The sequence below is a fragment of the Atta cephalotes genome (genome assembly GCF_000143395.1).
Source record: "Atta cephalotes unplaced genomic scaffold scaffold00009, whole genome shotgun sequence".
Taxonomy (NCBI): Eukaryota; Metazoa; Arthropoda; class Insecta; order Hymenoptera; family Formicidae; genus Atta; species Atta cephalotes.
Window position 1 is genome coordinate 2832497 of NW_012130073.1, and position 15972 is coordinate 2848468.

Genomic DNA, 15972 nt, shown 5'->3' on the forward strand with positions numbered 1-15972 from the left:
TTTTTTATTTTTTATATATTTATATCTTTTTAGAGTTTTTGAAACAAGCTATTTCTTACAATACATATATTTTTTTACAATATTTCTAAAGTATCTACATCTTTGTGAAATATTTTAATATAATATTTTAAAACGTTTACAAAATATTTATTTCTGAAATATTTATTTATTGAAACATTTCAAATAGTAACTCATATAAATATTTCGTGGGAATAATTTTTTATCATATTATTTTTTAATTTATAACGATATCAACTGTCGTTAAGATTTAGAATAGGAATCTGTAATTTTTACACTTTATTATTATATTATATGTGCGAACTTGCAGCGCGCTCGAAAATATAACGTATGCTATAATTCGAGGTCGTATTATAGTTCAGAATTAAATTAGACCGCAAGAGATTTTTTTCGTACTTTTTATTCAGATAGTTTCAAGAGATTTATACATAACAATTACGTCATTCGCAATATTTATAAGGCGTAAACATCGTTATCATACCACAGTAATTTTTTCGCGCATTAAAAATATTTAGTTTGAATTTAATATGATAATTAAACGTAATTGCAACTTATTTTAAATTTAGTTGGATACATTTTGTTCTAATAATAGATATTACAGAAAAAAAGTAGAAAAATTAACGAGTGATATAATCAATCGCATGCCATTATTTCTTTAACATTTTTTTGCTAGTCAGCAAGGCAACATAAGACGTTTGATCGATATTATTTTAACTTCAAAAATGTGCGTATATTATATACACATACGCATATTTAATGCGTGTTTATACGTATTAGATGTATTATACTTTTGATTATTACTTTGTATTATGCTTTGATTATTAAATTACATAAATTATATTTACAATTAAATATAAAAATAACACAATACATATTTAATATTATACATATATAATTTCTATTAAATTATATGAAATTTAATTGGACACATATTTTTTATTCTGTTAAATATTACGTACAAAAAAAAGTTGAATAATTAATGAGTATGACATAATCAATTGTATGTCATTACATTTTTTAACACTAATTTATGCTAATCAGCAAAGATAAGATAAGGCTTTTCATCGGTGTATAACAAATGCATACATATATTAATTACATATTAATTACATATGAATATAAACATTCCTGAAAAATTACGATCTAATTCGCGATAGATCACTGACGATTATTAGAGGCATCGCCGAGAATTCCTGCATAGCATGAATATAAATCAGAGAATTAACGGTGTCCGTCTCCTTGTAGCTCTACCACTTCGGATCTCGCGAGAATTGCAATGCGTACACCTTTTTTTCTATATCTATTTATTATCATGTAATATGTAATATGCGGTAACTCCAGATATACACACGCCAATTCCATTGCATTCCATTAATGCCGTAGTACGCATATTTGTACAGAATGCCGTATCATTACGTATGTATATGTAGAATGCGTGTGTCAAAGTGTGCGCATAATTATCTCTCTTATCTCTTATTACTCCTATAATATGGCTAAAAAAAAAAAGCAAAAGAGATAAAAAAATACAAGATATTTCTCGTTTTATTACGAAAGTATATTATCGAAAGATACGCTTTAAATCTTCCTTGAGAAGATTTCTCAAGAGAGATCTTCTTCCATGCTCAACGAAAATGGAAATATCCCAATGTAAAAATATGACTGCGGCCACCCAGGAAACCCTGGAATCTATGTATCTATTCTTTCCTCTTTTTCATCCTTCGCTTTTATATATGTCAGCACACGTATATATATATATATATATATTATCTATAGAACGTACACATTTGGATTTCGAGGTGAGGAAGAGGGAAAGGAGAGCACAATGTATAAAATGCAACTGAAGCAAAGCAGGTCTTGACAGGTGCTTATGCAACAATGTCTTTTTGCCGAACACCACATTTCCTGCGTCTACACGCAATCCTTGCAAAAATTGCATCCTCGTGAAATACCTTTGGTATAAAAATTCAGGTGTTTCCGCAAGGATTGGCAAGTTACGAACTTGGGCATCTATGTGATCGTGTTTGGTGCATAAACACGTGCGATCTGCACTGTCTCTCTCGTGGGAAAAACACCCGCGCGCGATGTGCCTAATTAAACGTTTACTTTGAAAAAACAAATACCGCTTGCGTGAGGCTCGTTAAAAAATCAGGTAGCGCATAAGTTGTGAGCGGATCATTAATGTTGGCCGTATCATTAACATGTACAATACATATAATAACATATATGCTTGCCCGAGCCCGTAATTCTATTTAAACATAGCAAATGTCATGGAATTGAATACCGGGACTCAAGCGAGTGAAACATAAGTTCTTTAAATTACGTGAGAACTTTTTATAAAAAACATATATAGTTTATATGTTATGTAGTTTAATATATATTATATATATTTATATTACATATATAATTAAATATAAATTATTTATATTATTTATATTAATTAAATATATTACATATATATTATTTACATGTTTAATTATAATTTATTATATATTTATGCATAGTATGCATCTGTATAATTTTACATAACGAGATAAGCGAGATGTCCACTTGTTTATGGAATTATGTCCTATCGGCTCTCTTATCATGTGTGCAACTTTAAAATCTATAACTCGTACTTAAGATAAAAGACAAGGAAGTCAAGTCTGAAAAAAATATAAAATATTTGATACGCTCGATTATGTCTGATTTTAATCGGCCGACGAGCAATTGGATGATTCTTTATGTTTATCGGATGTGATATTGTAATAGAAGAATTGATTACCTATATAAAATTATGAAAAATTCCATTCGACCTTCTTATAATATTGTCGTTGCGTCGTTTATCATCTCTTACAGTTGATTACGTAAAGCCGTAAATTAACTCGAGACGAGTCGTTTGAGGAAATCATTTTGATCCCAGACACACATCCTGTACATCGTAATCTTATCGAAAAACTACACTGTCCTATTTACAGTTGCATAGTTGTGTTTGTATTTCTTATTGAAACAATTTAATTGATTCTTAATCGACAGATTTAAATATCCTTGGCGTGTTATTAAAAAAAATCTCGATGAAAACTAAAATTTAGCTAAATTATAATATAAATCTGATGTCGACCATGAGGACCATATAATTTACCTATTGTTATACTTCGAATATTATCGAAAAAATGTTTTTCTCTCCTATTATATTTCTAAAGTATCTTCGATTTTTGCCTCCTGATGTATAAAGTTTAAATTTCTGCTTTCTGAGTCTTTACAGAGAAAATGTCGATACCTCTGATGTAAATTATAAAGCCATTAAAAGGGTGACGACAGAGAATAATTTTTGAATCTCGGCGTGGTTCATGAAACATGATACGCTTATTGATGAATTAATAAGTTAACTTATTAATTCCTTACTTTTGTGTTATGTTATGTTAATTAGCATGATGAAAACTGAATTAGCGATTTATAAAGTCGTATCACGTACTTATCTTCAATACTTTCATAAAATACATTTATGTTAACCTTTCAAATAAGTACGATAAGAAGGTGCGCATAGTAACGAAAGTAACCACAAAAAATGTAATTTTCCGCAATATATCAGTGACATATGCATTTTATGAATGACGTTAAGCGACAAAGATTGTTGGTGAAGATCAATTATTCCTCAATTTATATACCATTTTTGCGTCATTCTTCGATAAGGCATACTTTTTATTTTAGCGAGAGATGGATGTAATTGCGAAGATTTGCACGCTTTCGTAATTAGCGCATTTTTAGATTATAGCGTTTAAAATAGCAATAATACGCGTCAAATGGAATTTGAATACAATTAGGGAATAAAATCTACGATTTTCATGGAAAACAATCGAGGATTTTTTCGAAAAATATCACATAATACAAAAATACTGTAATATACATATACTATTATTAAAGTCACAATGTTAAATTATGATTCAGTTTAAGTTAAAATGTATTAAATTTGACTCAAATTTCATTATTATCTACTAAATATATTATCTACTAAATATACATGTTAATATGGCTGCTATTTATTTTGAAATTAACCACAGAAATGAATTAATATTTTAGTACATATGGAAGTTCAAAATAATAAAATGTTATTTTTTTAACTCAAAGAATCGAATTGCTCTTTTGAGCAATGTAACTTAGCAGTGTATTCAGTAGATTTTCGAAAAATTTTTGTATATTTTTCGAGAATATAAAGCAGGTGGCCGAAATTGTTGCTTATTTATTCGATGCGGAATATTTTATATCGCATTTTGCATGATTATATAATATACCTTTAAAACGGCATATCATGTATATCGTATACATCCATCGTACATACACAGCGCATATCGAGCGAAAAGTACCGATAGAAAGTTGACAGGTTAATATGCATTCCTTAAAGCACCTCATTTGTATTCTTGGCCGTTGGATGATAGCCGCGTCTAAATATGACTGCATGACTCGATAATAATTCACCAATATAACCGATCGTTCTTTCGCAATAAGATACACTAAATCGAATTCTCTGAGATTGTCCGGAAAGAATCTGATTCGAATAATAGAAATAGAAATACGCACAGTTTTATTCAATTAAATTATATTTATACTGTACATTTACTTAAACCCTATATACGTAATATATACAATCGCTGTTGATCTATCGGCTTTAATTTACAATTTCCCCTTTCACGATGAAAAGGCTCACTTGCATAAACGTCGCCGGCACATTCAGCGTTCGCGATATGGATTGACGTGAACTCGAGATGTATTCACACGACTTAATACCACGCGTAAATCATTATTTAAGGATTATAAGCGAGAGGTGTTAACGCGCATCTTTCTGGGGCATCTTTCCTTCACGCGGTTGTGAGATCTTTATTGAAAGTTGTGGTGAAAAAACGATGGGCGGACCTTAAGAGTTATGTCGAGAAAGGACGATGTCCTGTGATAATCACGAGATTGTTAATAAATCCAATTGCTTCTCGTTTGTTAAAATCACTCTCTGAGGCACCGCGAGGAAAAGCGTCGTGAATAATGTTTTCATGCTTTTTCTGTCGATTTCGTCTTTTTGTCCTTCTTCTTGCGCGACCTTTCCTCCCGATCTCGTATGACGAAATCAGGGTCGTTCCAGTATTGAACCTCGCCGCTGGCATACGCGACGAAAATTACATTTGTTAGAATGAAGACACCCAGGACGATCCAGAAGACAATTCGCCATTGGGACATCGTTTGCTCGGACGCCAACACTCCGACGATGTACGGTGTGACGATCCCAGTAAGAGCACCCATCCCGTTCACCAATGCCATTAGAGTGCCAGAATAATTGGGAGACAAGTCCAACCCGTTGACTTTCATTCCAGGGTAGAAAGTACCTTTAGACCAAAAGAAATATACACTGTTAAATTCATCATGTTAAATTATACCCAATTTGAGTTATTTTTAATCATTTCTTAGTTGTCATTGTTTCTATCAATATGTCGTTAATTTAACTAAAACGAGTAGAGTTAAACAATTTAACTCAAGAAATATATTTTTAACTCAAATTTAGTTTATTTACTAAGTGCGTACGTTAATATAAACGTTATTTACGTATTGGAACTAATCGCAGAAATGAATCGATTTATATTTTCATATTCATGCATTGGAAATTAAAAATAACAAAATATTATTTAACTCAAGGATTATCATTACTTCTTTGATATTTATATTTAACAATGTATTTAAAAAAAAATCAAAGGAATCCTTCAGTTCATGCATTCACGTTCACCTTGCAAATTGCAGTAATATAATTGCAGAGGAATGAAAATTTATATATATATATATATATATATATATATATATATATATACGTACCCATTAGAGCCATGCCAATGGTGAACATGGCTACCACCAGCGTTCGGTCGCACGAGGAATAAGAGGCGGCGATAATAAAGACTCCTGGGCCTATGGAGGCGATTGTGGTGCCGAGTTTCCGCACGTTGGTGCGCGACATGATGCCCTTGGTGATCATCCAGTCGGCTAGCCAGGATGATCCTATGCTACAAAACCACATGATGAGATAGGGCAACGCAGAGACCAAGCCGTTGCTCTTGATGGAATAATTAAGCACGCTACTCATATACTTGGGCAGATCGGTGACCAGGGTGAAGAAACCCCAGTCATGACCGACCTGAGCGGCGATCAGGGCCCAGAGAGGCGCCGAGCGCAACATATGCCGCCAGGGCACGGGCGGAGGTTTCGTATGAGTGTGCTCGTTCATACGTTCGTGTAGAAACTTGACCTCGCGATCGGAAATAAACGGATGTTCGTATGGGTTGCTGTAGCAAATTAGCACGAACACAACAAACCACAGCACGCCAATGCTGCCAAACACATAGAAAACCGCGGGCCACTCGTACTGATGCAGGATCAGGCCAGACACCAGGTTGGCGAACACTGTACCGAGTTGGGCGCCAGCGAATACCAACGAACCGATTATCGATCTCTCCTCCGGTGGCGTCCACTGCGCCAACAAAGCGTTCAACGCTGGGAAGGTCGTGCCTTCGCCGAGACCCATGAGAACTCGCAGCACAATCAGACCAACCGCACCGCGCCATTGGACCACTAATGGTGTCAATAAGGTGAATATTGCTGTCGAGAGAATGCCAAGACCGAGAGTATATTTGCCGCCGAATCTCTCAGATAGTATTCCGCCCGGGATGTGCGTGAGGATGTAGCCCCAAAAGAAGGACGAGAGGATAAGACCCTGAAACAAGAAAAAGATATGAAAATAAAGATACAAAAATAAATAAAAAAGAGTAAAATACAAGGATAAAAATAAAATAATAATAAATAATTTAAGATAAGAACACACTCATATAACACAGAACATCCTAAAACCGTCCAGAGGAAAACCTACGTTTTTCCCTCTAAAGAATAAAATGTACTGTGAGGGAATAGACTATTGTATCTGTGTTGAGACTGATTGTATATTTAATTATTATTTTTGGAAAACAATTAAAATTGTATCCATATGAGCGATTATATATATTGAGCAAAAAACGACACAAAAATCGGCTGATACTTCGTCTATCGTGATGCTCTTATCTTAAAAGTAAAGAGGTAAAACATAAAAGCACACTTTGATATTATTAATTTATGATTTTATTAATTTATGATTTATGTGTAAAATATCTTTTACCTGCGTACGTTCATCCCAATTGTATTTCCCTTCCGTCGAATTTGTTACAGATTCTTTCTCATTAAGATCATATTTACAAGTATTTTGGTCTGTATAATTGTGTTTGATCGAAACCGCCATTTCCGTAATAGTAATCGAAAGGCAGACTCTCATTGTGTAGGCATTCAGGATTGCCAAAAATCCCATAAAAGCGAATATCCATCGTTGCGACAATCGGCCGCCTGCAATTTTTATAAATTCTGCATCATTGATATCCTATCATAATGAATCATATCATGATTTCTATTAACTATAGATTTTTCCTTTTTATTTTTTTCTAATTTTTCTAACAAAGGAATTTGAAGCCGTCCTTCATCGATTTTTGATGGATTTTAGATATATTATAGAATATAAAAAAAATATAATCATAATGAAATTTTTTTGTTTTCTGATTAGCCTTTTATATCTCGTTGTCATATTTTGAACATTAAGAGTTCTGTTATTTTAAGTTTCTTATTTTAATTTTACGCTGACTGTAAAATGCATGGAACACTTTCTTCGTTCTTTAAATGTATACAATATTATGATTATCACAGTAGTCAATAACCTCAACTAAAATTTCGTAGATTCATCTTGTACTTAGAATTGTATTCTGTAGTGTTTTAATTTTCTTATTTTCTGCAGTTCTTGTTTATTATTCTATTTTCAATTATACTTAATAACGGAGATTTTTTATGTTTTTTGATTCTAATTAGCTTTTTATATTTCATTGTCGTATTTTGAACATTAAGCTTAATGAACAATGAAATATAAAAAGCTAATAAGAGTCAGAAAACATAAAAAATCTCCATTATTCGTTTAACATAAGTATAATTGAAAATAGAATAATAAACAAGAACCGCAGAAAATAAGAAAATTAAAACGCTACAGAATACAATATTAAGTACAAGATGGATCTACGAAATTTTATCTATAGTTTGAGATTATTTATGGTAACCATAATGATATTGTATAAATTTAAAGAATGAAAAAAGTGTTCCACGCATTTTACAGCCAGCGTAACATTAGACTAAAAAACTTAAAACTCTTATTAGCCTTTTATATCTCATCATATTTCGAACATTAAGAGTGCTGTTATTTTAAGTTTTTTGTTCAAAAAATATTTTTTTTATCAGCATATTTAAAGGATGAAACCTCTCTCTTCGAAAAATATGGATTTTATCATTTTTAATAAATATCTTTGATATTAGAAAAAAATGAATATACCATTATATAGAACACAAAGTACCATAAAAATACCATAAAACTTTTATAATAAACATTTATATATATATATATATATATATAATATAGTTTCGAAGATATTTGTTAAAAAAATGATAAAATCCATATTTTTCGAGGGAGTGTTTTACTCTCTAAACCTTTCGAAGTTAATAAAAAAAAATATGAGTCTAATATTTTTTTATACTTTACAACATATCTAAAGCCCATCAAAATCAATGAAAAACGGCTCCGATGATTTTCTTGTAAGACTTAGAAAATGATAAAGAGGAAAATTGAATCGAAATTAAAGTTAATTTATACTTTGGCAGAATAAACATAATTTCGTCATTCCGAAAATTTAAGCAACTAATTTTATTATGTGATTAAGGCAAGCACTAATCACGTACAAAATTATTGCTCATAATTTTAAACGTGCAGTTTTAAACGTGCAGTTGCACAAGAGTTTATAGAGATAATGAAAAATATCACATTACTGTTAAAAGTTACTTAAAATTTTTTAAAATAAAATTTCTATATTATTTGTTTTAATATTGTTTACAAATATAATTAGGATTCAATGCAGGATTGTGTTTAAGAATGCAATTATCGTTTTATTCTTGTTGTTCATCGAAAAAATAAAGATAAAACGACACTTGAGTGCATCCGGATGACGATTCTAAACGCAATCCGCCAGTTCGTGTCGAGGAGATCTTAAAGGTATTATGAGTTAATCTATTCGCGCATACAGAAGTTATTTACGCATTTTCCACGACAATTTACGCTCTTTAATGGACTTAGACTATTCTCGCCTTAACGTGTACTTATCTTGACTTTGTTATCCGATTAGTTGTCGTTTGTTTCATCATTATCACCGGTATGTCTTTTTTTTTACAATTTTTTTGTAGAAATAAATCGTTCAACGAAGTTTTTACAACGCCATTTTACCAAGGAACCAAAAGTTAAAATGACGATTTTTCTTTTACGAAATTTGACTATTTATTACGAATACAAAACAAAGTCATTTTGATTTTTTATTGACCATGTCTTCCTTGAGGTTTTGCTATTCTACTAATCGCTCAGCTAGTGACTCAGGTAAAACGTTACGATAATGGCAACTTACAAAACGAGATTCCAAGAAATATACCTCGACTTTAATAAAAAAAATATTGGTTTTGTATCGTTTTTTAATTTAATATTGTACTGATAAAGATAATATATTTTGCGAAAGAAGCGTGATTTTTCTTATATGGACAATACTAAGATGATGGGATTTCTTTATAAACAACAATTGTTGTTCAACCTTCGCGCGGTAGTTTCCATCGATTTGGTGAATGAACCTTCGGCCACGCGTTTTCTATTCCGTGGCTGTCCGCCCGCGTGCGATCACGTATTCACGCACGTGCCCCGACAATCCAATGACATACGTATCTCATTGAGGAAATATGTCGCGTGTTCTCGGTGAATGCACGCTGCGACTCGATTGTGTCGCAACAGAGAAGAACGGAAGCGTTTTCCGGTCAACGTTTTAGCCTTCTATCTCTTCGAGAATTTCACAAGAATTACAATAAAGCGACATTCTTTTTCTAGAATATCAAGACGATCTCTTTTTCTAAAATACGAAATCAAGACGATATCAAGTAGAAGACAATAAAAAAAAAGATTATAAGAATATTATTGATCGATACACTTTTTATGATGATTTCATTTATGTAATTCTTGACAAGGATTTTTAAGTTATTTTTTTAATTAAAAAATTATTTAAAAATTATTGAATCAAAGATATATCGAATATCATCGTGATGATTTTAAAAATGATGACTACTTGATGTCACTTTGATCTTGTTATTTTGTGTTTGACTTTGATTCTACCTGGGTTATACTTACAGTATTAGACTAAAGATTGAAAGTGAGATTCAATCTCAATCTCAATCTCAATTTCTATTCTGATACGAAAAAACCCGCGAAATTCCCAAGCATAAAAACAAGTTATGATAACATCAAAAATGATGTTAAAATACATAAATCATTACCGATTGAAAGGTAATTTTTTTTTAATAATCATTTTGACATTTATTTTATCATGATAACTTGTGTTCTGTTTGGGAATTCCGATTTCGCGATCGAAACCTATCTTCTTCGTTTGACCTTTGCCTATCATACTGATGACAGTTTGACGATCATCACTCCAGCTGATTGTTATTTTTTCCTCGTACGCGGCTTCGAATTTTCCTCGTCGATGCCTTCGAAAGCACATCATCCAGGATACACGCATCACGAAACGGATAAAAATTCTATCGGATCCCGTTAGCCACGTTATTTACATAGAGAACGATTGACGTGATAGGACGTTTTTTTTTTCGAGGTAGAAGTGAAATCGCGGGACTTTCGCGAGTATTTCTAACAAATTGCGTACATCATTTGCAATGATCGACGTCTTAAGAAAATACGGGCCATTATATTATTGAAAACGCTAATAAATCATTAATAAGCTTTAAGTCATAAGATTGATCGCTCATAATCGATTATTCTTGTATATTTAACTGTGACTAGTCAGTTTCTTATGGCTTAAGACAAAGGCCGGTATACATACTCTGTTCTTATTTTAAGACTGGCTTAAGTAATGTCTTAAGATATTAGAATTATGCTAATAATATCTTAAGACTGTACTTAAGACAATCTTAAATATAAGAATTGATATCTCATATTTAAGCTCTTATAGCTCTTATATATTTAAGTCCGTCTTAAGATATTATAAGTCAATCACATATTGTATTATAATTTTAAGATTGTCTTAAGACTCTACTTAAGACTGTCTCAAAATAAGAATCCACTATGAATACCTGCTTCAAAGCTTAATAATAACTTATTGTAGAAAACTTCTGATGAACTTAGTTGAAGTTCCACTCAAAATCGATTAAAAACGAAGCCTTCGAATTATATATAAGTACATCTCTTCACACATTGCTTTTCAAATATTTCCTTCGTCTATTTCGCGCTTATCTCCACATTACTATGTAATCAATGTTTGATCAGTCGATCATATCCTTTCAATATATTATTGTTGATAATGTGATCTCTTGCTATAAACGAAGTCATCCTTGCGATAATAGATTTATAATTTGTGGTCGAAAACACTTTTTATCGTATAAAAATAGCAAGATTATATTGCAACGCAAAACTAAGCGAAGGGAACTCGGAAAAGCTATTCGCTAATTTATAATTATCAAATAAATGAAAATTCTAAGTATTCGAGATTGGCGCTATATTTCGTTTGTTATCTAATTACTCCTACTGATCGAATCTCCTGAACTTTCCTCGTGGTAGAATCGCGAATGCACGGGGAAAACCGCACAAGTGTCTCTCGCCTTGGGAAAAGCGGTCGGCGGAAATATACCGCGTCTTGCGAAAATCTCGTCATCACAGAAAATCTTGACGTATATCTTGCGAAAATCGTCAGACTGTCGGTTTGATCGATAGTTATAAATTTACGCGGTAACGGGGGAAGGCTTACTTTCGCGGAAGACGGTGACCCAGTAGCCTCTCTCGATGGCAATCGGGAACAGGAAAAATTCCTGAAGTCGGGGAAGTTTGCCTTCACCCGAAGGCGGAAAAGAAAGGAAAAGGGAAAAAAAAGGAGTGGTGCGTTCGTGCACTCATTCGATCCGTAATCAGGAGATCATTGCGACACGTTCGAGATAGTGAATCTTTGTTTACTTCGCATTATGAAAAACAAAGTTAGACGCGTTCGATGATTATTGATATTAAACATTACTTATATAATTGGCTTTGTGCCGTGCACACAACACACGTTCTCGATTGATGCAATTGTAGCGCAATCTGGTCATCGCGCTATCGTTTTCTCAGATACGCGCGCACCTCGAATCGTAACACTTCCTCTTCCTTCCCCCCCCTCTCCCCCTTTTTTTTCATCGATATCCCGTTGTTTTTTTTCGTTATTCCTGCCACGTTCACTCATGCATGTGCGTGAAAGGGGAGAAACTCGATCGAACGAGCACACCCAAGCAGAACAAGTCACGATAACGTCAAAATGACATTAAAATGAATCGGAAATGATTGAAAAATGACTTTTAATGATCATTCTGAAGTCACTTTGACATTATAATGACTTATTGTTCTGCTTGGTAGCGAGAGGCCTTATATTAGTATATATAATAAGTAGTCTGTTTTCTGTAGCTAGAACTAATGTATATTTTTTGGAACTTAAAGTGAGATAGATATACGTTTAATACTTATTTAAAGCGAGAAAGAGAGTTCTAGAACAGTCTAGTACAGGAACAGAAAACAGGCTACTTATTAAATTTTCCGAAAGGAAGGCATAAAAGTAAAAAAAAAAATCAAAATAACTTCATTCATTTGATTTTTAACGTTAATAAACAGTCAAATTTTGTAACAAAAAGTCATCAGTATGATACAAATTTGGATCGATGAGAATAAATCTGATTACAAAAATTATTATTTTAACTTTCATGACGTTAAAATGAAATCATTTCTCTCGGTGTGTTTCTTGGGTTACTATTACAGGACTTACAAGATACGCACTTAACTTTTGATATTGATGATTTAATTACTATCGACAAGATAAATTGATTTAGTCATCGATTTTACGCGTAATCATTGATTTAGTTGTCCAACTTTAATTATCCGAGAAAATTAAATGATTACAGAAAGATAAGCGACAATTATTCTCACAATGCAACGATATAATATAATTGATAGATTTCTGGGGATAAAAGTGAATTCTTCATTTTTTCCCTTCTCTCTGTATCGAAGTGTAGGTAAAGTAGATCATTATCGAAATATCTGACATATCTGCGCGATATCTCCGCCATACCGAGCTGCCTCTCCGATATGAATTGGCGAAAAATAAACTTACGACATACGCACAACAACGCTGATTTACGACGCGTTGTCACAAAGATTTTGTAGGATTTCAGAGATCGCACGAATCGCGCGAGACGCGTGGAAATTCGCGGGATTACCTGCCACGTTTTAATGGCGAAACGCAACATCATCGGACTTACGAAATTATTTTTCGTCGTCCCGATAACTGCGATTTAAATCAGCCGCGATTACTCAATCCTCGCGCTGCAATTCAGATTTTTAAATACACGTGGAGATAACTTTCGGAAATTTCATTTCGGATTTTTTTTTAATCCTTGAGGTCTTTCTTTAAGAAATAGCATATCATTATTGTTTAATTATTAATTTGTGAAGAGAGTCGCTGAAGAAATAAAAACGAAGTCTGACGAAAATAGATAGATTAAAATGACAAATCTCAAATCACAGATTTAAAAAAAATAAAGTATTATTGTATTGTTTATTACATGATTTTGAAAGGAAAATTATTTAAAAAAATAAATACAGTTAGACATGAAATACGCAAAAATAAAAAAATTGAGTTTTATAGTATATTATTAAATAACGCTTTAATTAATGATTTATTAAAATTAGTAACAAGACATAAAATAATTTATTGTTAAAATTATTCATTGGTAATAAGACATATACTGATAAAAACTGCGTAGAAAGATTCGAAAATTTTCCATGCACCTAAGTATCAATCAACAAAATTTCTTCATCAATAATTATTTTACACATTATTGAAAAAATTACGCTTATTTATATATTATTAATGTGTAATAAACAATTTTATTTTAAACAAATACTAGTTGAATTGAATAGATTAACATTTATTAAAGATATCACTTTTTAAAAACCTTAATATATATATATATACATCTACAAAACCTATATATACCTATATATACATGTATCATTAGATTTTAAAAATAAATATGACATATATAATTATATTATGTTATCAGTTTTCTGTTATATGACTGAATAATTGGTATTCAATGATAACGTCTCGAATTATCGCCTTATTAATTATTAATTCATAATGTTTCACCATTATATCGACAGATAAAAACTACATATAAGTATATATAGACGTTGAAAATTTTATCAATTCTCCATGAACGTGCGATATATTTCGCTTTTATCGCATCGTGCGATATTTTGGCACACCAAAATGATATTTCTAATTCCGAACTATTTTGTTTCCTCTGCACTTATCTTCTCTTTATTTATTAATCAAGTGTCAATATGGAATCCACGATAAAATGCGCTCCACAAAGATATGATGAGTGCGTCGCTTGCGAATCAATTGTTCCGATTACTTAATTTATAATATTTATACTGTAAGATACATTGCGTAAACAATAGACTAATTTCTGCTGAAACACCTAATGCGACGTAGAACTGAATTTAAACCGGATTAAATGTGTTTGACTGCACTTATTTCACTCCCGTTTCATAAAACCTCTATTTCCAATGGAAATAATATTCTCAATTTAATCTGGATCACGCATAGTGGAATCAAATTGAAGATTTCGATGGAAAGTAGACATTAACGCGATGATTGAGAATCAAGCAATCGTGCAAAATATTTTCGATCTTCATATAAAGTTATGTTAAAAGGACATCCTTAATCGCACAATTATTGGCACATTATTGACCCAACATGTCCCCAATGTTTAACTAATAGTAATGTATCGTCAATAAATTGCTACTAAGAATAGAGCGATGCTCTCCTCCGCGTGTCGTTTCTGCCAAAATTGTGACATAATTCTCTCGTGCGATCGTAGTCGCGAAAAGTCGAGGCGAACGGACGAAAAGGCGGATTCACATGCATCTCGAACGAATCCGGTGTATATCTGTTTGCATATCAATATACCAAAAGAAAATGGTAAAGAAATGGGCTAATGTATAATAATAATCATATAAAAAAAAATACTTTACATAATTAACGATTAGAGAGATTAAAGATACAAACAATACAAACAAATATATTAAGCTGATTCTACATTAATCGTAAACTAATCGCAAGCTTGCAACATTTTTATTGATTTATTTGTGTGTTCCTGGGATAGGAATATCTCGCTGGAACTTCATTCGCCGCGTGCAGCCGCGAAATCGAAGTCGCGAGTTTTGTGCGGTGATGGACGAGCGTCATTAGAAATAATGTTTCATGTACTTCACATCGCGCAATTTCCTTTAATTTACAAAAGCGTTGGAACGCGGCGAGAGCCATTGAATTTCGTGGCGCATGATTCCCATATATAAAGTTTGCATAAAGTTTATGCAAACGCGCTGCATACGCGAGAGATCACGTATACATATCCAAATAAGTAGGATAAATGCGATCTAACGATCGACCTCGGGATATCATAAATTCATAAGAAAAAAATCGCATCAACCTAGTTATTTTCGAAAACTTCCCGGAAATCGCGCGAAGATAATAAAATAGAGTTCGCGATATTACTGTCTGTCAACGGTTCATCAGATTATCATTCCAGAGATACAAAAGTGATACCAGTAATAAAATAATAACAATAGTTTGCGATATCGTTGGTTGCCGGCAGTACGTTGGATCAAATTTCATTTACCGATCTCATAAAAGTATTTACAACTTCAGCAAACATCGCCCTTCAGAACTGATTTGAATAGAAACATATTAAATTTTTTTTTTT

General features: G+C 32.3%; 1 protein-coding gene across 1 annotated transcript; it reads right to left on the minus strand.

Moving 5' to 3' along the window:
• Nucleotides 1–4579: 4579 nt before the first annotated feature.
• On the minus strand, nt 4580–10670 carry LOC105627627 (putative inorganic phosphate cotransporter). Its single transcript, XM_012208906.1, has 4 exons — nt 10505–10670; nt 7175–7395; nt 5848–6739; nt 4580–5366 (listed from the first exon to the last, which is right to left on the minus strand). The coding sequence occupies exons 1-4, from the start codon at nt 10668–10670 to the stop codon at nt 5035–5037; spliced, it is 1611 nt and encodes a 536-aa protein (XP_012064296.1). The 3' UTR covers nt 4580–5034.
• Between the last annotated feature and the right edge of the window lie 5302 nt (nt 10671–15972).

What these genes read in the sequence shown, in the direction of transcription:
- LOC105627627 (XM_012208906.1), bottom strand. Translation starts at nt 10,670, where the DNA reads ATGTGCTTTCGAAGGCATCGACGAGGAAAATTCGAAGCCGCGTACGAG. An exon ending in AATTCCCAAACAGAACACAA is followed by an intron (nt 7,396 to 10,504) that starts GTTATCATGATA and finishes TAAAAATTGCAG; the next exon opens with GCGGCCGATTGTCGCAACGA. An exon ending in CATTGGCATGGCTCTAATGG is followed by an intron (nt 5,367 to 5,847) that starts GTACGTATATAT and finishes TTTGGTCTAAAG; the next exon opens with GTACTTTCTACCCTGGAATG.